We start from the raw sequence: 25,016 nt of genomic DNA, 5'->3' as shown, positions 1-25,016 counted from the left end.
TGATGACATGCGGCTAAACATGTCATCACTGGTCAAATCAGGCAGGGGACCAGAGAAAATTACAGAGTCCGACATTGCTTTAGCAAACTCACACACCGAAGCAACACCAACTTTGGTGACCTCCGATCGCCGTGACCGGGTGTCATTACCGCCAGCGTGAATAACAATCTTACTGTATTTACGCTTATCCTTAGCCAGCAGTTTCAGGTTAGATTCTATGTCGCCCATTCTGGCCCCTGGCAGGCATTTAACTATGGTCCCTGGTGTCTCTAGTGCCACGTTTCTGACTATTGAGCTCCCAATAATCAGGATCGGCTTCTCAGCGGGTGTGTCGCTGAGTGGGGAAAATTTGTTAGAAACGCAGACGGGTTGGTGGTGAACTGGGGGCTGAAATCTAGAGCTATGCTTCCTGCGAACTGTCACCCAGCCGGCCTGCTTACCCGGCTGCTCGGGTGCTTCTGGAGGACCACTAAGTGAAGTAACGTTAGGTCTATGTGGCTCCGCGCTAGCAGAGGGGCGGCTATCAGCTGGTCTTTCCATAGCACGGAGCCGGGACTCTAATTCTGACACACTCGCCTCCAAAGCTACAAAAACACTACATTTATTACAAGTACCATTATCACTAAAGGAGGCAGAGGAATAGCTAAACATCTGATACAGAGAGCAGGAGATAAGGGGAGACTTAGTCAGAGACAGAGAAGCTGAAGTAATAGTAGGAGAGGAAGCCATTGTGGAGCTAAAGCTAGGCTAGGCTAGAGCTCGGCTAGCGCCCTTCTACCACGCCAAGAGAGCAAACCGTGAAACACGAGGAGTTCCCAAGCGTGATGTGCAGCAACAGAAAATGTTTTAAAAGTGCTTATGTGTTAGAAACAGATGTTACAGCAAAGAGATTAAAGACAAAAGCGAGAGAATCTGGAGCAACAAACCGTTGCTCACGCAGTGAAAACAGGAATGATACAATACGCCTTACCGCAAACAGGAAGTGACGTCAGGACGTCAGGAGTATAGAAGTATTAATAATGGTCAGTAGTCAGAAAAGAGAATAGCAGATACAATCTTAAGTGGCCACCTTTTCTGTTAGAAGATATTTATTAGCCTTGAACAAGTTGGTTAAAATTCAGCTTAATTGTCACCACATGTTACTGCGGCAAAATTTCTCTTTGGCTCCTTCGGTTCACATTTCACATAATGAAAGCAAAAAACTGACAAACAGGGAATGAACAAGGGTTCCATTGTTGTTGTTGGTTTTTTTTTTTTTTGTAGCGTTCAGGAAAGTCGCAGATAACAGATAATGAGGTGATAAGGTGCTTATTAACCAAATATGATTGAGGCTTTGTTTACAGCAATGTGCATTTAGATATTCAGAGATGACAGTGTGCAGCAGGCAGTAACATTAAGGTGATTATAATGTATGACGGGTTAGTAACAGTGGGGTGATTTTAAAGTATTGGACTGCAGTCTCCATCAGGAGGCGATTTCCCTCACAGCTCTTAGGAAGAAGCTTTTTCTAAGTTTATTTGTTCTAGCTTTGAGGCTCTAAAGCGTTTACCTGATGAGAGAGGAGCAAACAGCATTTTGTCTTGGGGGGGGTCAGTGGAGATGTGTCTGGTCCTTCTTTGGATTCGTTCATAAACTGAGTCTAGATCCTGCCGATGGTGTCCCAAAATCCCCTGCTCTGTTTTCACCACCCATGCTAGGTCCTTCCTCTCCTGAACTGTGCAGCTCCCATACCCCACAGTTATGCTGAGACATAAAACTATTTTTATAGAAGCTCTGTAGAAGTTATTTTGCAGCTTAGTGGGAAGTCCAGACATTTTCATTTTCCTGAGGAAAAAGAGTTGTTGTTGGTTCTTCTTCACCAGGTGGGAGGTGTTCACAGTCCAGGAGGTCAGAGGAGATGTGAATGTTCAAGAACCTGATGCTGTCCACACCTCCACCACCTCCCCCTGTATGTAGAGAGAAGGTGTTCAGTCCTCCTGGACCTCCTGTAGTCCATCATCACCTCCTTGGTGTGGTGTTCAGGATCAGGTTGTTCCTGGAGCTCCAGTGTGTCAGATTGCTGACCTCCTCCCTGTGGTGGGACCCATCATTGTGGGAGATGAGACCCACTAGTGGTGCCGTCCACTAACTTCTCCACTGTGTCTGTGGGGTGGAGACCAGAACATTCCTGGGTGAAAAGGTGAAGAGAGCTGGACTGAGGACACAGTCCTGTGGTGTTCCTGAGGATCAGTGGAGCAGATGTTCCCCATCCTCATCACCTGAGTTGACTGGCAATTCCAACAGCTTTTCTCTGTTATATTGGATTAGAGCTTGAAGTGGTGAACAAAAACACACACAAAAAAACAAAAAAAGCTCAATCATCAGCAAAATTTGGATGAATAATTTTAAACCCGTCCATTAGTACCTTTTCCAATCATAAGTCAAGTGATACTCACAGAGCCAATAGTAGATCTGGAATTATTAACAAAAGAAAGAAAAAATATATATTTTAGCTTCAGATGCAGTTCTAGAATATATTAATAGATATTATGGATATATTAAAATATATACAGATGAATCAAAGACTATAGTGGATATGTTTGGTATAGCATTATTCCTCAGTTTGGAGTGAACGTAGAGAAGAAAATAAGTAATAACTTATGAGTATATATCAGAGAAATGGTAATACTACATGTTCTTCAGTGGATCGAAGATCATCAGCCATTAACATCAATAGTGTACTCAGATTCCAGCTCATCATAGTTGTTCAGAAACTAGGCGACATCTTGATAGAAACACAGCAAACAATATTTTTAATTAATATGATGGGATTATTTGTTACAGTCTATCGCAGCAGTCAGACATCTACATCTCAAAATCTTGTAGCATCAAGACTTGGACACTCAAGGGTGAGTGGTGGCCTAGTGGGTAGAGCAGCGTGCTTACACTCAGAGAAGGATGCAAGTACCCAGTTCGATCCCCACTGCCTGCACTCTGGGTCCCTGAGCAAGACCCTTAACCCCAGATTGCTCCCCGGGCGCCGCACATGGCAGCCCACTGCTCCCCAAGGGGATGGGTTAAAAGCAGAGAACACATTTCATTGTAATGTATGTTTTAATGACAATAAAGATGATATTACCATATAACTATTCAGGGTGTATTTATACTAATCCATCTACGTTGCTGTTGCTTTCTAAGCATGAAGCATTCAGCCACATAAACCTTATGCAGTACTTTATGAGGCAACTTGCTCAGCATCCTGTTTGATCTTCAGCTCATCTAGGCTTTCATATTTGGACAGAATGTATTCTTACATAAACAGTTTTCACAGCATCCTTTACACATTAACTCTCGCCATTCTTGGACTTGGCAGAATTGCTTGCGCAAATATCTTCCAGAAACACCTTCACAGCACTCCTCAACACCATTATGAATGAACAATTCCACTATGTTCCTTCCCTTCATATACTTGTGTTATACTTCTCTAATATTTTATAATTCTGCGTTAACGCACAGACTACTGAATGTATATTACTTCTGTATATATATTGATTTTATTCAATTTGACTTTATTTTATTGTATTCTTATTGCTGTCTGCACCATCATCACCAAGTCAAATTCCTTGTATGTGCAAACTTACTTGGCGATTAAACTTGATTCTGATTCTATTTCAACTTGCGTTGGTTTATTCCATATTATGTATTTCTACAGATATCTATGTCAACTGCATGCCAATGTGTAGCACCTTGTCATCAAAGCAAATTCTTCATGTGTAAAACACTACTTGGCTTTTCAGTATGTTTAATATTTTATATTTGTCTGATCCTCACAGGTTTGTGATTCTGGGACCATCATGGCACAGTGAGTACACCTGGATAAAAAAACACATAATTAAACCAAGTGATCCTAAAGTGCTCTGGTTGTTCTGTGATTCTGTGTCTGTCAGAGAAACAATATTATGGACTACTTATAATGTGTTACATTGCCTTGATGATTATTGCTGCATGCTTGTCAATGATGTGATAAAAAGAAAACCACACAAACATAATTTCATATTCAGTCTCTGCATAAATAGATCTTCCTCATGTTGGACTCCAGAAGACGTTCCAACCAGAGTCTATTCTTCATGTTAAACTAGTGAAGATGTAAAAGTTCTACATCTTCAGGGTGGGTTTTTGGAGAGCTGGGGTGCCTATTGGAGTCAGCGGGGGAGCTGGCTTCCTGGGAGGGCATGTTGCTCCCCAGTCATTCCTCCCTATCCCCAGATGCCTCCCTGTTCCTGCTCCATCATGCTGCCACATATGTAGAACCTTGGGAGTGGGGGTGTCGCTGGGGAGCAGGGAGGATTTCCCAGCCCCGCTGTCTGGGGACGTTCTTGACCCCAATTTTAATATACATCTTAGACACTTTCATTTAGAACATTCTCACAACAGACATATATGAAGGACATTTATTGGAGGGGTGGGAGTAAGACATTGGTGGGGCTGATTGTGTAGGCCTCACCCCTGGTCGCTTCCTCTGCCCCCATTCACATTTAGACATTGAGTGTTCTGAGGTGGGGAGGGGGATATGCATCCTGGACTATGCATCTCCTCCACTGGTTGGCACCTTGGCCTGCAGATGCGTTGGTGGTCCTTGGTGTCCAGGCACTACAGACTCCCTTCTATTCAGAAAACCCCTGTTATTATCTTCAGCTGTCACTTTCTACATGTCCTATGAATTAATCCTGTATATTCTTCAGTGATGCTATCAAGGTGTTGGTTGTTCCTGTAATACTTTATCTGCTGATTCTGCTGTTCTTTATATCTCTCTCTGCAGGTGTAGAAGCAGACTCAGAGGATGTTATATCACTCTCTCCCTTTCCTCTCCTCTTTCTCTTTCACCTTTTTACCTTTTAGAATTTTGTCTCATCTATTTCTCTCCTTTATTCCTCTTCTAACTTCTCGTTTTAGTGTCCATTGAAGATGAAATAGTCCCAGCACAATATTATGCCAGAAGCTGATTGAATATGATTATTATTGTTAATTATAATTTGGTATTATAATTTTAATAATAAGTCATTGAACTCAAATATTTAGCTATAACAAATATGATTCAAATAGTGGTGATGCTAGAGCCATAAGCTTGTAATGATTTATACTACTAATGCATTTATTAATTAGCTGTTATGAACCCGGTTGTGCTGGAACAAATTATCTGATCGGATTCTGACCGATCAGATTTATCCAGTAAAGCTGATAACTCAACTTATAACTGCAATTAGAGTTTAAACCGTTACACATTTTTATCACCAATTGTTACGTCCCAGAAAGGGACCAACATATTTAAGGACACGTAGACAGAAATGAGGGTTAACAACAATAGTTTATTTTCAAAAACCTCTCTTGGACTTCTTTTTCAGGTTCTTTCCTTCTCTGTGGAGGGAGAGGGAAAAAAAAGAGTGAGTTTAAATACCCTCAGTTTCTCTGTGTCCAAAAAAAAGGGAGAGTGAAAATGGGGAAAAAAAACATATCTCTCCAAAGTATTAACAGAATGTTGGACCTGGTGAGCCGATCAAAAGAACAAAATGCTATAGTAGAGGGCCAACCCTATACAGGGCCGTCGAAGCCTCTACTATAAGCAGACTAAAGCAAAACAAAAAAACTATTGCAAAGTAAAAACCGAAAACAGAACAACCGGTCCCACCAGGCCAAAATCATCAAAACAGCAAACAAACAAAAAGCTAACAAAAATACCACATGGCCGCCTGGAGTCGTCAGCTGTTAGCCTCGTGAGACCATCCTGATCTCGCGAGCTTTCAAGGTTTCACTCGCAGATCAGTCTGGCTACTCTCCGTTAAAGAAAATTTGGAGCCGTTCACCAAACGAACGTCCAATCAGCGTTGGCTTTGAGGCGGGTTGAGGTGTGACGCAACCGGAAGCACGACAGTTCAGTCTAAAGAACATGGCGGCTTCAGCCGATAAAACTAGCGTTAGCGTGGCTATCGAGCAAGTTTTATCGGAATTACAGAGTATTTATTTGCTGAGCTAACGAGCCTTTACCTGCAGCAGCAAGAGTAGCTTGGCTTGTGGTTGTGTTTTCGTCGTCGCTCTGTTACGAGCGACGACGAATCTGATTGGTTTTTTTGGCCCGTCTATCACCAACATAGGCCAATCAGCTAACCAGTATTTTCGCCCCTTCCCAAAATTACTTCAACGGAAGGTTTCCAGATGGATATGCGGAGCAAATCCATCTGGCGGAGTCAGGTAAGTCAGCTGTCACCATCAGCTGTGTCACACAGCTCCAGACGACGTCCGAGCACCGCAATCAGGACACATCCTTGGTGGTGGTGACAAGTGGAAGGGCGGGGCTCAATATGTTGAGACCCAGCCTATTTATAGGTGGACCAATAGCACCACAACTAATGTAATCCAATTATCAAACAAAATAAAAATTATCTAATACTAAAATCTCTCAACAAAACCACTCAACTAAAGTCCAATACAAAACAATCTAAAAAAACCCCAAATAAACAAAATTGTGTGCCCAAAGCACATAACACCAATTCACTGAAAATGTCTCTGTGTTAATATCGGATGTTAACTCCGAAAAGGAAGTAGTTCTGAATTCTCAGTAACCATGCAACTGTGACTTGGAATGAAAACAAACAATTACTATTCCACAGTTGTTGTTTTATTGAACCAAAGGCAATTCCCTGTTACAGTAATTCTCTGATTCAACAACCTTGAATCAGAGAAGCACCTCCGGAATATCGCCAAAATTAGAAACATTCTGTCCAGGAGTGATGCTGAAAAACTAGTCCATGCATTTGTTACTTCAAGGCTGGACTATTGTAAATCTTTACTATCAGGAAGTCCACAAAATGCAGTTCAAAGCCTTCAGCTGATTCAAAATGCTGCAGCAAGAGTTCTGATGAAAATCAACAAGAGGGATCATATTTCTCCAATTTTAGCTTCCCTTCATTGGCTAGAGAGAAGACAGACCAGTGGTGCTAGAGGGGACAAAGTTCATGGCTTGCTCCACCCACGACAGGTTGCATGGTTGGACCACTCGTGTGGATCCTGATCACTCGTGTGGATCCTGATCACACAATCACAGATTGTCCATCTGTTTGAAGGTGGAATCCAGATGACAGGTTGACTGAGATGCCCAAGGCAGAAACAGAACTCATTCCAGAACTGAGAGATGATAAGGATTTCTCCCAACTCTTTGAACAATGACAGCTTGGTGAGGGGAACCAGGTGGGCCCTCTTGGAGAACAGGTTGATGATTGTCAAAATAACGGTGAAACCAGTGGATGTAATGACCGGGTCCGAGCCCGAATTCAAACCACACACAGAGCCGGATATTTAGGAGCTTTATTGCCACAAAGAAGGTTGGATGGATCAGGACCGGGCTGAAGAAGACTGGAAATGGTGGAGATTGAGCAGGCAGACGGGTATGGTGGTCCTCAGGGCCACCGCAGACGGGACGCAGGAGCACCGACAGAATGAGCCTGATTAGCTCCGGAGCTGGGTCTAAAGCATGCTGACGAAGTGGGACAGGTGGTGCGTCGGAACAGGGACCAGGATGTGAAGGAGGACTGTGGCTGTGGTGCATCAGGGTGAAAGCCAGGACGTGCTGGTGGATCGAGACAGGAGGGAGGACTGGAACACAAAGTAAAGAGGTGAGTGGGAGGCAAGTTCCACTAACCTGGGATGGCGTGAGGTAGCAGACTGGCTGGCGAGGAGTGCACAGGCTGGAGAGCGTAAGGGACGCTGGACATCTGGTGATTGAGGGAGTGCAGAGTCTTGGAGATCAGACAAACCAGCAAAGACAAACTAAAAGAGGAGTGCTTATATAGGGATGGGCTGACAGGAGTAATTAGAGCAGGGAATTAGTTGCAGGTGACGGTGATCAGTGGGGAGGAGGTGATCAGGCGAAAGACTGAGCTAGAATCATTACAGTGGATGGTGGAAGACCAGTGACGAAGTCTATGGAGATATGAGACAAGCACCAAGTTGGAACCGGGAATTGCCTCAACATCCTGTCGGTGGCCTCTTGGAAGCTTTGGCATTGTTGTAGATGCGGCAGGCGACTATAAACTCCAGCAAATCCTTTTGCCCCATCAGAAGAGAGCTTCTCTGACCTCACTCTCCAGAGAGATCATTGTGACCGCCAGACGTGCTTCCCCCCTTCTTCACCATTTCTTTTCACTTCCTCCCTGAGGAAGCATGGCTGGCTCTTCGTCCCAGCATTAAAATCCAAATGGTTAGAACATCTGATTTCCATTATTTATGTGGGTGAGGGAAATATTTTTTGCTGTTCCCTTAGTCGCAGGAAGCCCTTAAGGGCTGTTTGGAGGGAACCGACTGGGATGCACTGTGCCAGCCACATGGTGAGGACATCAGTGCCATGACTGACTATATAAACTTTTTTGTGGACAACACCATCTCCACTAGAACAGTGAGATGATTTCCCAACAACAAACCCTGGATCACTAGTGACCTAAAGGAACTGCTGAATGTGAAAAAAAGAAGGGAGACAGGGAATTACTGAGGAGTATGCAGAAGAAACTTAACATCAAGACAAGAGACAGCAAGGAGGTGAACAGCAAGAAGCTGGAGAGTAATATCTGGCAGAACGGTATGAGATGTGTGATCAGGGATGAAGAAGATCACAGGCTCCAAGCAGAAGGAGGATTGCAAAGATGGAAGTCTGGACAAATCCAATGAGCTCAACAGATTCTTTAACAGGTTCAGCTGACAAACAAGCTGGACATTCTTCTCTCCTGCTCACAGCCAAACAGTCAACAGTCAAAGGAGTCATCCTCCTTTAACACAAAACTTTGCACCTCAGATGTTTTAGCGTCAGCCATGGACCCTTCTGCTTCTGCGACTCAGCTCCCATAGACCGAGTCCTTCAAAGGATGCAGCCCCTGAATTGGGAAAGACCCATTATAACTGCATTTGGCACCTATTAACAGATGAAGAAAGCCAAACCAACATATCATTGCACCACACTCAATATATTGATTTGATATTTTAAAGTTAGGGCTGCACAGTGGAGCAGTGGGTAGTAGGGTTGCCATGCAGCAACAAGGTCCTGGGTTTGAGTCCTACCTTTGCCCTGGGTCTTTCTGCATGGAGTCTGCATGTTCTCCCTGTGCAGTGTGGGTTCTCTGCAGGTACTCCAGCTTCCTCCCACTGTCCAAAAACATGGCTGTTAGGTTCATTGGTCTCCTTAGGTGTGAGTGTGTGCGTGAATGGCTGTTTGTTTGTCTCTGTGTGACCTGCCCAGGGTGTACTCCGCCTCTCGCCCATTGGCAGCTGCAGTTTCTGCTCCTTTTGATACGTAGCCCTGGTTGCTGCATGTATAATACCACGTGACGTCATTAAACTCTTTCTTTGGTCCAGAGACTCAGAATGAGACTTTTCTAGGTATTTTTCATCTGCTTTCTCTCATCATTAAGTGAATCCATCGTTCTTTATTGTTCTGCATTTGAAAGCAAAACTGTGCCATAAATATAAACAACGAAAAGCAAAATTTGAGGTTTGTTTGTGATTTATACAGGAATGTGTTTCTGGAATCAATATATCTATTCCTGTTATATATTTTATTTTTTATGATGAATTTGACTTTAAAACATTCATTAAACATCTTCTCTGCTTTCGCAGGAACAGAAACGATTCATCTGGGTTTGGAAACATCATCTCCAAAAGTGATCTGGTTCATTCAGGACCTCCTGAGGTCTTCCAGCTGAAGACTAAGAAAGAGAAGATTGGTCGTCTGACTGCAGTAGCTGTTGGTGAAAGACACAAAAGCAAAGCACATAAAACCATCCTGCTTGTTGGAGAAACAGAAGCTGGAAAATCCACTCTAGTCAACGCTCTGTTCAACTACACCGTGGGAGTGAAGTTTGAGGATAAAATCTGGTTTCAGGTCGTTGATGAGGAGGACAAAAGTCAGACGTCAGAGGTGATCGTTTATCAGATCTTTGGTTTTCAGGACCAGACTTTGCCGTTCTCTCTGACCGTCATCGATACTCCTGGATATGGAGACCCACAATCGCCCGATAATACCAGGATCAACCAGCAGTTAGTGGAGTTATTCCAGTCAGATGGTGGCATCCAGGAAGTTCATGCAGTAGGTCTGGTCATGAAGGAGGAGGAGAGTTCAGTAAACGACCAGCTGAAGTACATCTATGATGTCATTTTGTCTCAGTTTGGAAAAGATGTGGAGAAAAACATTGTAGCTCTGATGACAAACTCAACTGGAAAACCACCTAAAAAAGTTCTTGAAGCTCTAGAAGCTTCAAACATTAAATGTGCCAAAAATGAGAAGAATCAAGCTGCCTGCTTCCAGTTTGATAACTGCCAGGATGAGGAGCGAACTGAAGATTCAGAATTATCTATAGAGAATGCTTGGAGAATAACAGAGAGAGGAATGAGACAGTTCACAGCCTTTCTGGGTAGATCTTCCCCTCAGCAGCTGAAGGTCCTGACAGCAGAGCAGAAAGAACGGCTCAGACTGACGGCCTGCATCCAAAACCTGCTGGAGAGAATCAGGTTCACTGAGTTAAAGTTCAGAGATGTAGAAACAACTCAATGGGCTCTTTGTAACAACAGAGACCAGATGAAAAGTGATCAGAGGTTTACTGTCAGCATTCCTGAGACCTACAAGGGAACAGAACCTCTCACAGATTCAAGGTGTGGTTTTGAGACGGCCGTCTGCTGCCTTGTCTGTCAGGAGAACTGCCACTACCCTGGATGCACAGAGGCTTCAGATGCTCAGCAGTGTGAGGTGATGGGGGGGGGGGACTGCACTTCATGTACCAACAAGTGTCCCGCGTCAAAACATAAGAAGCAAAACTGGAGATTTGTGATCAGGACTGAGAAAGTTGAGAAAAGCAAAGAAGCTTTAAAACAACAATATAAACAGAAACAGGGAGGAAAGAAGAAGCTGAAGCTCTCAGAAATACTTGAAACAGAGAAAATTAAACTGAAAGTAGAGAAGAGCCACTTAATAAATGAAGCATGTATGTTTTTTATGAAACTGTATAAGTTTGTTAAGAATGAGGAATCGAGTGATGCCTCGGCGTCCACTTATGTCATGTTGGACCTCCTCATCAAGAAGATGAAGGGACAGGAAGATGAAGAACAGTTGCACAAACTGCAGGAAACCTATGGCCGAATGGATGAGAGAACCAGAACAGCACAACAGTACAGGTACGGTTACTCTTTAAACTCTTCTTAATCATGCACTTATGTCAGAGAAACAGTTAAATATTTTTATAGTTTACAAAACTGTTATGAACTGAACAGAAGGACCCAGTTTATTTAACATTTTAGCAGGCTTGTGACCACGTCTAACTGGTAGTAAGGATTCACTCTGGACTCTGTGGAGGAAGTAGCTGAGAGGAGGGTGTTGTCCAAGTTCACATCCATCATGGACAACACCTTCCACCCCCTGCACCAGACTGTAGAGGAGCTGAGCAGCTCCTTTAGTGCCAGACTTAGACACCCTGTCTGTAAAAAGGAGCGCTACCGCAGGTCATTCATCCCTGCTGCTACCAGACTTTACCATCTTCTTTGCCGCCCTGATCCTCCACTGGACTCTACGCTACTCGTCTCTGTCCCCTGAGTAGAAAGCCTTTTTTCTTCTGGTTCAGGAGGACTGTTAGCTCAGGGGTCACCCAGGGGGGGTTGTTTGCAAAGCATCGTAGCCGTTGTGTAGGCACAATGCTCTCCACACAGAAGGTCATGTAGCCAGTGATGCATTCAGTCAGACTGTTGATGTCATCACCATGAGAGCTTTCAAACATGCTCCAGTCTGTGGTTCTGAAACAGTCCCTCAGTCTCTCACTGGCCTCATCTGACCAAATGTCAGGTTCAAACACCTAAAACATTCATTAACAAAACAAGAAGGAGAGACAACAATGAGGTTTGGTTTTCAAATAATCTTGCAAGGAGAAGAGCTGAGATGCTTAATACAGATCTCCAAAACTCGGTCTGAAAGCACTGCGCCCACTCCTTTCTTTTATTAGGCATTGTGAAGCTAAGGGGTAGGGAGAAGCAAAACAACTGTGACCTTCGAGATAATACCAAGCAGTTCACACAGTACAGTTATGCGTAAGCACTCCAGATGGCTGAATAGAATTCATAAAAACACTAATTATAGACACAACATATTTCTCTGCTTTCTGCAGGCCTTCTGCAAAGATGAGAGATAAGCCACATGAAATACACTTTAATATCTAAAACCTTCAAACTTCTTAGTAGTAAAGAGTAAATATATATGATAAATGCAATGAACATAGTAAATAACATAAAATATATAGAAATTAGTAAGAATAATTCTATCATTCCACCCTGTTATCATTTAATATACTCTTTTCTCATATCACTTCTTTCTCTTAAAAAGTAACAGCTTATTAATAGAGTCACTTGGTGCAGCCGTGATCTTCCTAAAAGCTGCATGTTGATTTTGGCTGCGAAGTGGATTGTCCTTTCTTCTGGTACTCAGTCATTTTTCTTTTTAATTATATTTATTTTAAAAAACAAGAAACGAAAAAAAAAATCCTGCTGCCTCTCCAGAGTGGCTCTGCGCTTCATGCCGCCCTGTTACCAGCCTGGTACAAGTGGGCGGTCATTGGAAGCTCCTCTAGGCAAGGGATTCTGACCTGGATGCTGCTCAGGTGGTGTTCCCTTTAACCCTTTGCACTGTGTGGCGTTGATTCCGGTGGTCCTGAAAAACTCCTTCCAGTCTCCAACCTACAGTGGAATTAACTGAAACTCCAACTGACATTACAGTGCAGGTTCCTAAAGTAGGTTCCATTGTTTGTCTTCATCTTTTCAGGGAACCTACGCCTAAAAATGTAATAGTTAGTGAGACATTTTATCACAATTATGTTTTCCTCTCTTTCCTCAGGCTTCTGGTCACCCTGTAAAAGCATCCACACACACAAGCAAACAAATACTTAAAAACCTCTGAAAAGAATCTCCATGTCTGTAGAATCCAGAATTATTTAATTCTTGTTTGCAATCAAAGTACATTTTTCCTGTAACAATGTCAGAGAGTTGTTTGGATTAAAGTAACCACACATTGTATCACTTTGCACAAAATATTTCACCATATCCAATATAATTAGATGCCATCGCTCCTTCAAGTTTTCCAGCATCTGCTTAAACTCACATGTCCTACTCCATGTGCTTCAGAAAAGGTTCCTGTTTTAATCATGGAGGGAACACCATCTTCCATCAGGTCCTTTTACAGCACCCCTCCTGCTCTGATGCTCCTCTTCCATAGGCACATTCATCATGTCAAAAATCCTCCACTCACCTTTTAACATCATGCTATCTGCCATATATATATATATATATATATATATATATATATATATATATATATATATATATATATATATAGTGTGTACACGAGCCATGTTTTAATGCTAATCTTTCTTAAAGTTGAACAAATTGTTGTTCAGCTTCCTGAGTCCAAATCTAGATATTATTGAATTTTATCATACCTAGTATCTTCACGAGGTCTCTCAAAGGTTGCGTGAGATCAACTTACCCACAATGTAGTTGTGACAGCAGTCCAGTAAGTCCCAAAACGATAACGTGTCATTCACGCGCTGTAGTTTGGGTTTGTTAAAATGCTTTGCTTGTTGCTGGAGGACACATTGGTTGTTCCTTCGTGGACTTTCTGCTGCTTAATGATGATCAGTACGGTCCCGGCCATGGTAACGTATCACACTCATGTTTAAAATAAACTTATCAGTTACATCACAGACAATTTAAAAGTTAGTATATATTAGTATATTTTCAAAATAGCAAACCTGCACGCTGGTAGGAGCCCAACCAGTTGCCTGAAGGGAACGTTTAACCATGCCCCTAATTCTTTTACCTGGTGCTCAACATGGAGAGAAAGAGAAATATGAGAAATTGTTTCATCCGACATCATATATCATTATAAATTGTTCAGCAGTAGCAGCTGCCAAACGCTTAGGTGCCACATACATATTCCTAGAAGTGACTGTGTTTTACCTTAAAGAATCATGATACCAGTCTGTGTGGTTCCTGTCGTAGAACAGAGCGATGTGTGGCGGGTCAGGTGGGAGGAAGAGCAGGAACCCAGACATTGCATCTTCCATAGTTGGAGAGAACACCAGTTGTAGCAGGCTCTGTTCTCAGTCCTCCATAGATGCTAGCAATGCTTTCTCCCCCTCAGATCACAATGGCAGACACTGCTTCTTCTCTCAGTATCATATTCAGTGACAGTCTTAGTCCACAACCCAGAGGCCCATATGTGGCTCCAGTGTCCACTAAAAGTTCATGCAGTCTTTTCCCCTGACAGCTCGGAGTCTGCAGTGGTCATGCTGCTCGACATCCTCAGGGGTGTGTAAAATTTGTACATAACAAGAGTTATCCCCTTGCAGGGGTACTGACCTTGTTGAGGTGAGGTCATGTCAGGACTTGGTTGCTTCATACCAGGCTGACCTGCTGGTGGGGTGAAACAGCCCACAGTTGTCCGATGTCCAGGACAATCACAGTTGTATGTCAATGGGTGCTTTTAACATGTCCACCATATCAGCTCCAAACACTCATCTATCACACCCTGTGTTCAATACTCAACGCCACACTGACCACCAAACTGCCATGTGCTTCCACGTCCAGGACCAACAGACCTGTAAATATGTAAGCACTAAGTTGGTAGCTCAGTGTTACAGTAGGTCCTTTCACAATTAGAGGGAGCTAGTGAGTCAGAACCCAGGGAATAGAGAACAGATCAGGATGAAATGGAGGGTTTTTATTCTCATAAAACCGGTCTCTTAAAAAGCTAAAAACACAATAAAATGTTTTCTTTAAATAATCTAAAATCAGTAAAACAACTAAAAACGGGAGGCTTCCAGTCCAGGATAATTGTCACAGCAGCAGAGTCCACAAAGAAACTCAGTTCTTAGTTTCACCCCGCAGCCGTCTCAGGATTGGTCCAGTCACACCGCGTCCTTGCTGTGGTCCGCCCCAAGCGCCTCTCGCTCGCCACTGGACTCGGATGCGGGCAGAGTTTCACGTCTGCCCCGCTGCCAATCCAACGCTTTGTTTTCCACTGCACTCTGTTCCTGCTGCAGAGATGGTCCACGTCGTGCCGATCAGTCTGCTTATACTTATACTTGGTGGTTACTTAGTCTCTCCTCCCACCAAACCTGGCTGTTATGGCCTGCTTCCCCTCCTGTCCCTCCTGTAGTGAGTGTTGGGGAGGGTTTAAATCTACGGGTGGTGTGGGGGGGTGGGGGTGGGGTTTGGTGGACGTTCTGGTGGGCTTGTGTCCGGCCCCCTGTCCCGGTCCTGGTCCGTGTAGTCTCCCGGTGCGGGTCTCACCTGGGGGGTGGGGTTTGGGATGGCTCTTGCGGGCTGGCTGGCCAGGGTCCCCCATCTTATTAATTAATTAATTTAATTATATATTATTATTATTATTATTGTTATTATTATTAATAATTTTTTTTTTTTTTTTTTTTTTTTTTTTGGGGGGGGTTAAATACAGTTGGCATGGGGGGTGGGCTGGGGGAGGTAGAGGTGTTGGTCCTGGTGGGTGGTTGGCTGGCGGGCCCTGCGGCCTCTCCCCAGCCCCCGGGCTATGGTGGTGCCGCTGGAGGGGCCCCTTTCTCCGGGTGGGGCTTTCGGGGAGCGGGGGTGCCTATTGGAGTCAGTAGGGGAGCTGGCTCCCTGGGTTGGCTCCCCAGTCCTTTGCTCCCCATCCCCGGACTTCTCCCTCTGCCTGCTCCATCACGCCGCCACACATGTAGGTCCTTGGGGAGAGGGCGTTACTGGAGGTTGCCACCTTTTGGTGACGTCCCTCTCCCCAATTTTATCATGCATTTTAGACACTTTCACTCCAAACATTTTCACAACGCACATCCATGTAGGCCACGATATGGGGGGGGGGTGGGGGGAAGACGTCTGGGGGGGGGCTTATGTTGTGTGAGCCTCGCCCCGGGCGGCTCCCTTCACCCCCTCTCGCATTTAGACATTGAGGGTTCTTCTGGGTAGTTGCTTGGAGGGGGGGCGCTGGCACCAGCTCCCTTCCGGAGGGGGGGTGGGCTGTGCCGTGCACCCCCTTCGGTGCTCCCAGTTTTAAACACACCTGAGAACAACATGCAACAACACAACATCTGAGCGGGCGTAGGGAGGATCGGGGGTCTTTTGCACACCCCCGATCTCCGATCGCGGCACGGAGTCTGGGGCCTGGAGGAGGTGCGGGCCACTGGGTACGGGGTCTTGGCGGGGGGCTGTTGCGGCTGGCCGCCGGCTTACCGGATCTGGGGCTGACGCCTCTGCTCTCCCCAGGAAGGGATGGTGGGCAGGGGTGGCTAGGGTAAGGTCGGGGTGGGAGGGGGTTTCTTAGGTATATAGTGGGTGATGGGGGGCTCTGGTCGGATGGCCCGTACGGGTCGTGTCGGCCCCCCCTCTTTGGGGGGCCTGGTCCGGGGGCGGGGCCGGGGGTCGGGCACAGGCAGACGTATTGTTGAATTGTGGTGACCCCCCCCCCCACTTGGGATTTTTGGATGTGAATGCTATGTGGGAATGTGTGTAAAGCGTCCTTTTTTTAATTTATTTTTTATTTTTTTTATTTTATTTATTTATTTATTTTTTTTGGTGTCTGTGTGTGGCGAGTGGGGCACAAGGGAGGGATGGTGTGAATGAGTGTTTTTTTTTTTTTTTTTTTTTTTTTTTTTCCAGGTTTGGGTTCGGTCCGCTCCCTCTCCCAAGATCATCTCAAGTCTCCGCTAGGTGCGGAGCCCATCCCCCCACGTCCTGCCCTCCTCCGCTGCGTGGGCGGGCGCCTTGACCCTCTGGCGCGTTGACGGTCCTCGGGTTTGGGGCGGGTTCCCGGGTGGGCGCCGGCCCATTCCCGGCGGTGGCTTCGCGGGGCCTGGCCCCCCGGGGGGCGGCCGGGGCCCCTGCCGCGGGGGCGGGGCGCCCCTGGGGCTTCTGGCCCTCAGGGCCCATGGCCAGGACCACTTCAGCGCGGCCGGCTGCCGGCGGAGCCCACGGGCTCGTCCCCGCGGCTCTTGAGGGCGTCGGCATTGCGGTGGCTGGGGGATTTCCTCGGGGTCGTCTCTCCTCTTTCCTCAGGGGGGGGTTGCAGATTTCCTGTGAAGGCCCCTCTCGGGCGCACTGCTTTGGGGGCCCCTTTGGGAGTCCGGGGTTATGGGTTCCCTGACCCCTGCCTCTGTGCTCGGGGAAGGTGGGTCTTCGGTTCTCCACAATCACTATCAAGCCATTTCCTTCTGGATAATTTTCACCTAAACTAGTGCACTCTCACAATCTCCCACAGGTGCTGGGTCCCAGGTATTAAATGTTCACTTATATACAGAAAGGCTATAATTTATTTGCTTTCTTTTACTTTTTTTTTAGGTATCACATTACACATGTCAGCTTAAATAATAATACATATGATTTAGCAATGGTATCAAGATGTTACACGATTGTATCTGTTGCTTTATGTCTGTTGGTTGTGCTGTTCTTTTTGTGTCTCTTTCCAGGTGATGGAGCAGACAAAGGAAGTTTTATCATTCTCTTCCTTTTATCTCTTCTTTCTTTCACCTCTTCTTTCTCTTTTTTTTCTCTTCTTGTTTTTCTTTTACTCTCCTACTTTCCCATTGTAGTGTCCATATAATTTGAAATTCTCTCTGCAGGAATCACAATAAAGCTATTTACACGCACAAATCAAGCGGAGCATTATGGCGAAAGCTGTTTGCTCCACTTGTGAAAGTAAAATCTGTCAAGCTCTATTTGGCATTAAGATATCAATTTTTATTGCCACATTGCCAGACAGGACACTGGGAAGAAAAAAAAAAAAAAAAAAAAAGGAAAAACTCATAATACAAGCTGAAGCCCTGGGCGACGTCACCCGGATAAGAAAATCAGAAGTATTGAAAGAGGATTACATTCGTTTGTTGAACTTTGTTCATGGCCTTAATGTCAAGGTTTTTCTTAGCGGGCCTCACGCGCCCGTTAACTGTGGAGACGAGATTTTTTCCAGAATTCTGATGCTAAACAAATGGCTGGAAAAAACATGCAAACAAACAATTGTAACCTTCATAGACAACTTTAACATCTTTTGGGAAAGAAGACATCTGTTCAACAGAGATTGTTTCTCTCTAAATAGGTCAGGTGCAAAACGGCTGATTTCCAACATCTTCTATTCTGTGAACCATGCGTCATCAGCTTTGTTCCACAACACAGTTCATCCAGTGCCAAAACAAATGATAAGCCCAGTGCAGCCCGAACAAGCCAACATAAAGATGGCCAGAAAGATGACACAGAAAGAGGCTTCGTCAGAGCTACAGGAGGATCCATCCCAGATCTCAGCAGGACAAAGAGAGGACCAAGAACCTCCATGAACACCAGTCCAGACTTCACCCGCCTCCCCTTCTTCTCCACAAAGCCCAGAGGTTCCTTTTCTGGAATTTTCTCTCAACATGAACAAAGTATTTAAGATTGGCCTACAGATGACATCCTCTCCATATAGCCACAGCTCTGTGACTAAACCAGCATCTTCCAAAGGCTGCAGAGCCCCAGATCCTCCTCTACGTATCACGGGACATGCCTGTCCTCAAGACCTTTAGATTACTTCGCTGTGATGCACAGCGGGCCCTCACCGCACGTTTATCAGACATGACAGTTCCCAGAATCAGCCTGGGCCTTTTGCCGGGGATTATGGAATATCTGTGATGATACGTGGCAGAAAAAAGAAAAACAAAAGGATAAACAGGAACAAATACTTGAAAGTCATAAACTGTCAGATGCAACCTGCCACAGAGACATCATCAACCACTAAGTCATATAAACTAGGTTTATTAAACATTAGATCTCTGTCAGGAAAATCCCTTTTAATTAATGACTTTATTATTGACAACAATCTTGATGTAATGTTTTTAACAGAAACATGGTTACATGAATCTAATGAAGCAGCTATTCTATTAGAGACGACACCTCCAAACTACAATTTCCTTTGTGAGAGCAGACAGCAAAGGAAAGGTGGAGGAGTAGCAACATTGTTTAATGATTCACTAAAGTGTAAAAAGGTGTTTTTGGGAAAAATTTGACTCTTTTGAACATTTGGCTCTCCAGGTAAAGAGCCCGGTACGAACCATGTTTCTGAATGTTTACAGGCCTCCTAAGTCCACATCAAACTTTTTTAATGATTTTAGTGACCTTCTGTCTGTGATATGTGTTGATTATGACTGTTTAATTATTGTGGGAGACTTCAACTTTCACGTTGACAACCCTGAAGACAGAAGTGCAAAAGAACTGTGTGACACACTTAGAAACTTTGGTTTAACTCAGCATGTTAAACAGCCAACACACAAGCAGGGACATATTTTAGACTTGATCATCACTAAAGGTCTAAACATTTCACAGGTCAATGTAACTGATGTTGCCTTATCCGATCACTTCTCCGTTACGTTTGAATGTATCATTACCAGTGACTCATTTAGCCAAAGGGACATCGTAAGAAAACGCACCTTTAAGGACAATGCCACAGAAAATTTTATTCAAGCTTACTCTGCTACTTCAACCTTGGGCTGCAACTCAGTAGATGAGCTAGTAGATAACTTTCAGTCTAAAGTCTCAGACATCATTAACTGCATTGCTCCAGTCAAAGTGAAGGTTTTTTTCCGGGAAGAAAAAATCTCCTTGGAGAAATGCTCCAGCAGTTAGAGGTGAAAAAAGGGAATGTAGGAAAGCTGAACGCAGGTGGAGAAAGAACAGACTTCAGGTTCACTATGACATCTATAAAGAGAGACTTTACAGATATAACTTACAACTGAAAAATGCAAGAGAATCTTTCTTCTCTGAGATCATCAAGAAAAACATTAATAATGCTCGTGTCTTATTTTCCACAGTCGACAGGTTAACAAATCCTCCTGTGTCAGTGGCTTCCGAACTCCACTACACCAGGGCCTGCAACGAATTTGCTAACTTCTTTACTGAAAAAATCCAAAAGATTAGAGGATCAGTTTGTACATCCATACTAAGTTCAGTACCAAAGTTGTCTCCTACCAGAATTGATTTTGACCAAATGTCCCAATTCAGCCAAATAAACCACAAAAGCTTAGAGCAGATCATTCAGCAGTTAAGTTCCTCTTCATGCTGCCTTGATGTTCTCCCCACAGCTTTCTTTAAAAAAGTTCTGCCTGTCATAGCGTCTGATTTGACTCAGATAATAAACACATCCATTCTGTCAGGTGTTTTCCCCCAGTCCCTGAAAACAGCAATTATCAAACCACTGTTAAAAAAGAACAATTTAGACAAACTTCTACTCCAGAACTACAGGCCCATCTCAAACCTCCTTTATCAGTAAGATTATTGAAAAAGCTGTGTTTCAACAATTAAACACCTTCTTAACAACGACCTGCCGATTTGACGTTTTCCAGTCAGGTTTCCATGCTCACCACAGTACAGAGACCGCCCTTATCAAGGTGTTTAATGACATCCATATAAATACAGACTGTGGAAGAACCACCGTGCTGGTTCTGTTGGACCTCAGAACCTCAGTGCTGGTTCTATTGGACCTCAGTGCAGCATTTGATACTGTCGATCACTCCATCCTGTTAGAACGCCTGGAGAACTGGGTCGGCCTTTCTGGTACAGCTCTCAACTGGTTTAAATCCTACTTAAAGAACAGGGACTTTTTTGTATCAGTAGGTAACTTTACATCCCAGACGACAAAAATTACATGTGGGGTTCCCCAAGGGTCCATCCTGGGTCCCCTCCTTTTCAATATCTACATGCTCCCTCTAGCTCAGATAATAAAAAACAACAACATCCGCTACCATAACTATGCAGACGACACACAGCTCTACATCACCATGTCACCAGGTGACTATGAACCAGTTCAGGCACTGAGTAAATGCCTTGAAGAAATCAATACGTGGATGTGCCAAAATTTTCTACAATTGAATAAAAACAAAACAGAAGTAATAATATTTGGACCAATAGAGGAGAGATCAAAGGTTAGCATACAGCTTCAGCTGCTTCAGCTAGGAACCACTGATCAGGCCCGAAATCTGGGTGTAGTGATGGACTCAGACCTGAACCTCCAAAAGCATCTAAAGACAGTTACAAGGTCGGCTTTCTATCACCTGAGGAACATTTCCAGGATTAAAGGACTAAAGTCTCAGAAGGATCTGGAAAAACTATTCCATGCGTTTATATTTAGTAGAATTGATTACTGCAACGGTGTTTTCACAGGTCTGCCTAAAAAGTGGATCAGAACGCTGCAGCTGATCCAGAACGCTGCTGCCGGCGTCCTCACTAAGACTAAGAACGTAGAGAACATGGACCCGGTTCTGAAGTCCTCACTAAGACTAAGAAAGTAGAGCACATCACCCCAGTTCTAAAGTCCTTCCATGGCTCCCTGTATCTCAGAGAATAGACTTTAAAATACTTCTGTTAGTCTATAAATCCCTAAATGGCTTAGCACCTAAATACATCACAGATTTGTTATCAGCGTATCAACCATCCAGGCCATTAAGGTCTTCTGGCTCCAGCCTGCTCTGCAGACCCAGAACCAGAACCAGACATGGAGAAGCAGCATTTAGTTCCTATGCTCCACTTATCTGGAACAAACTTCCAGAAAACTGTAAAAGTGCTGAAAGCCTGAGTTCCTTTAAATCAAGATTAAAAACACATTTGTTTAAAATTGCCTTTGACTGTTCTAGTTAAACAGTTTTACTGTTTTTAATGTTCTTTTTTGTTACTACATTCTATCCCTACTTGCTTTTATTCTATTTTCTATCTACATTTTATTATTTTGCTATATCTTAATCATGTAAAGCACTTTGTATTGTCTTGTACTGAATTGTGCTATATAAATAAATTTGCCTTGCCTTGCCTAGTCTTAGTGAGGACTTCAGAACCGGGTCCATGTTCTCTACATTCTTAGTCTTAGTGAGGACTTCAGAACCGGGTCCATGTTGTCTACGTTCTTAGTCTTGTTTTTATTCAGTTAAAGAACATTTTGTCTCATCCTGCATTGATTTCTTCTATTTCCTCAGAGCCTGAACTGGTTCATAGTCACCTGGTGACATGGTGATGTAGAGCTGTGTGTCGTCTGCATAGTGATGGTAGCTGATGATGTTTTTTATTATCTGAGCTAGAGGAGCATGTAGATATAAAATAGGAGTCCAGCTGGCTGAGCACACAGGATCTGATTCCCAATTTTGTCCATAGAGTGCCTTAACATTTCACATGGATGGATAATTATTTATCACATTGTTGTCACATTAATATTTTAGTTTGAAGGTATATTGCTTGACACTTGAATAAATGTTTGTCCTATTTTTCTGCAGGATGCCAGTCAATACGTCTCATTGGGAAGCTTTAATCTCAGAAAGTGTTCAGATCCATGGAGGACCTCCTGCTGTCTACCAGCTGGTCTCAAAGAAAAAGATGATAGGAACTCTGACCAGAGTGACGGTTGGTGAAAAAGATGAAACAAAGCTAAATAAAACCATCTTACTGGTTGGTGAAACAGGGGCAGGAAAGTCCACTCTGATCAACGCTCTGGTCAACTACGCTGTGGGAGTGAAGTTTGAGGATGAAGTCTGGTTTCAGATCGTAGAAGAGGAGGAGGAGGAGGGATGTTGTCAGACAGAAAGTCAGACATCAGACGTGATCGTGTACGAGATCTTTGGTTTTGAAGGTCAAACTCTGCCGTTCTCTCTGACAATCATCGACACTCCTGGATTTGGAAGCACCAGAGGCAAAGAAGAAGATGACTCCGTCAGCAGGAGATTGTTTGACTTGTTCCGATCGGAGGATGGAGTTCATGAGATCAACGCTGTAGGTCTGGTGATGAAGGCGAGTGAGAACCGACTGAGCCACCGACTGATGTACGTCTTCAATTCAGTGATGTCTCTGTTTGGAAAAGACCTGGAGAGAAACATTGTCGCTCTGGTCACATACTCTGATGGAGGAACACCTGAAAACGTTCTTCAGGCTCTTATTGCAGCAAACATTAAATGTTACAAAGATGAGAATAATCAGCCAGTTCACTTTGTGTTTAATAACCAACAGAACCAGCAGAGAAACACATCAGAGAGAGATCAGCTCGGTTTGAAGTTCTTCTGGGACTTTACAAATAAAAACATGGGTCGTTTGAGAGACTTCCTGGAAAAGACTGAGACGCAGTCACTGAAAACCACCGTGGAGGTTCTAAATGAACGGATCCGACTGACCGCCTGCATCCAGAACCTGCAGGAGAGAATCGAGCTGACTGAGCTGAAACAGAACGAACTCAGACAGACCGAAGGGGCTTATAAGAAACATGAAGAAGAGATGAAGAAGAACGAGAATTTCACCATAGAGATTGACGAGGGCTACAAAGACAAAGAACCAATCAGGGGTGGAAAGTGGTTGTTGATGTTTTATGAGGGAGCCGTCACCTGTTCTGTCTGCCAGGAGAACTGCCACCATCCTGGATGCACGATGGCCTGGAAACCCAGACACTGCAAGGTCATGCAGTGGGGCCGCTGCACCGTCTGCACCAACAAGTGCCTCGCATCAGCTCACGTCAAAGAAAAGTGGAGATATGTGATAAAGACCAGAAAGGTTAAGAAGACCCTGGAAGATGTGAAGGTGAAATACGATGACAGCAAAGCTGAATGTGAGACCAAGTCGGGTCTTCTGGAAAACCTTAAAAAGGAAACCATCAAACTGACAACAGAGTGGTCATCTCTGCTGGATGAGGCCTTCGGTCATGTTGTCACCCTGGAGCACATCGCCCTGAATGTTGACTCAGTGTTCATCTTTAACCAGCTGGGCTTCCTGATTGAGAAGATGAAGGAAAAAGGCGACCAAAGAAAGGTCCAAGTCCTGGAGGAGCTGAAGGTCAGGATGAATAAAATAAATGAGGGTCGTCCACAATGGCAGAAGATTATGAAAATGGTTTAGGAAGTTCAGAAAATAAAAGGAATAAGGTGTTTTATTTGAATCCTTCATCTGAGCTAAAACATAATGTTTGTTTCATTACCAATTAGCATGCAGAGAATATATTACAAAATAAAATATTGTAAATGTTTAGAACCATAAACCAGAATACCAGATGTGAGATGATATCATTGAGAATACTTTAGAAAAAAAATTGTTAAGAATGCTGCTGGAGAACCTGATATTCAGCCAGACACAGAGCTTCATTTTTTTAAAGTTTGTAGCAGAACGTGAATAGTGGCAGATGAGGCAGGCAGGCAGTAGTGGGCAGAAGACCAGAGGATGCAGGTGAATCGCAGAACAATTAGTGAATAGGAGTTGCAGGTAATGACAGACTTGAGCAGAATGATGAAGGCAGGAGCTGACTAAAACAGAAGGTCCAGACCGGTGACCCACCAGAACAAGCAGCTGGACCTCACAGAAAACTGCAGAAACTGAACAGCATGCAGACACTGGAACTTACGTCAGTGAGGACTGAAGACAGGCAAAGATTCAGAGTCCAACTGGCTGAGCACACAGAAACTAAGGAGGACAAAGCAGCAGTGCACATGAGGCAAAGCAAGACGAGACGTTCTGGCAGAGAGTGGATGAAAGAGGCAGGTAAATGTGGGCAGGTAAACAGAGTGGCAGCAGGTGGAGCTGATCAAGAACATAGTGGTGGTGTAGGAGAGAAATGGACCAAAAAAGTCGAGACGAGACAAAGCTGCTTCTCCTTCTTCAGCCAGCAGGGGGAACTTTTTATTGTACAAAGAAAGAGTTTCACATTCACATTTCCATGCAGCAAAATCCCAAAAACATGGTCCTTACAGTGCCTTTCATAGGGTAACAGTTACATAAATGGAACATAATATCTTACTGTCCACGTGGACCACTAAACCTAAACCTAAAGATGTTTCCTGTGATCTCTAGATGGAAGGCTCATATAACTGTTTTACTGTGTATACCAGAAAATGTCTAAGCATTAATCACTCTTGACATTGTTAGTAGGACGTTCAGTGTTAGTGTTCAAACTTTGGCAGTAATTAGGTCAGACCGAGTCCTGCTGTCTTCTT

General features: G+C 44.1%; 1 protein-coding gene across 1 annotated transcript in view; it reads left to right on the top strand.

Moving 5' to 3' along the window:
- The window catches only part of LOC105925670, a 34,238-nt gene extending 10,310 nt beyond the window's left edge, over positions 1-23,928 (top strand). Inside the window, exons 4-6 of the mRNA XM_036140693.1 lie at positions 3,813-3,841; positions 9,637-11,187; positions 22,326-23,928. Coding sequence (XP_035996586.1) covers positions 3,834-3,841; positions 9,637-11,187; positions 22,326-23,928 — 3,162 coding nt within the window. The 5' untranslated portion in view covers positions 3,813-3,833. The remainder of the gene's footprint in view (positions 1-3,812; positions 3,842-9,636; positions 11,188-22,325) is intronic.
- The last annotated feature ends 1,088 nt before the right edge of the window (positions 23,929-25,016 follow it).

This window comes from Fundulus heteroclitus, chromosome 8 (genome assembly GCF_011125445.2).
Source record: "Fundulus heteroclitus isolate FHET01 chromosome 8, MU-UCD_Fhet_4.1, whole genome shotgun sequence".
NCBI lineage: Eukaryota > Metazoa > Chordata > Actinopteri > Cyprinodontiformes > Fundulidae > Fundulus > Fundulus heteroclitus.
This window is presented reverse-complemented; position numbering and strand designations above follow the sequence as displayed.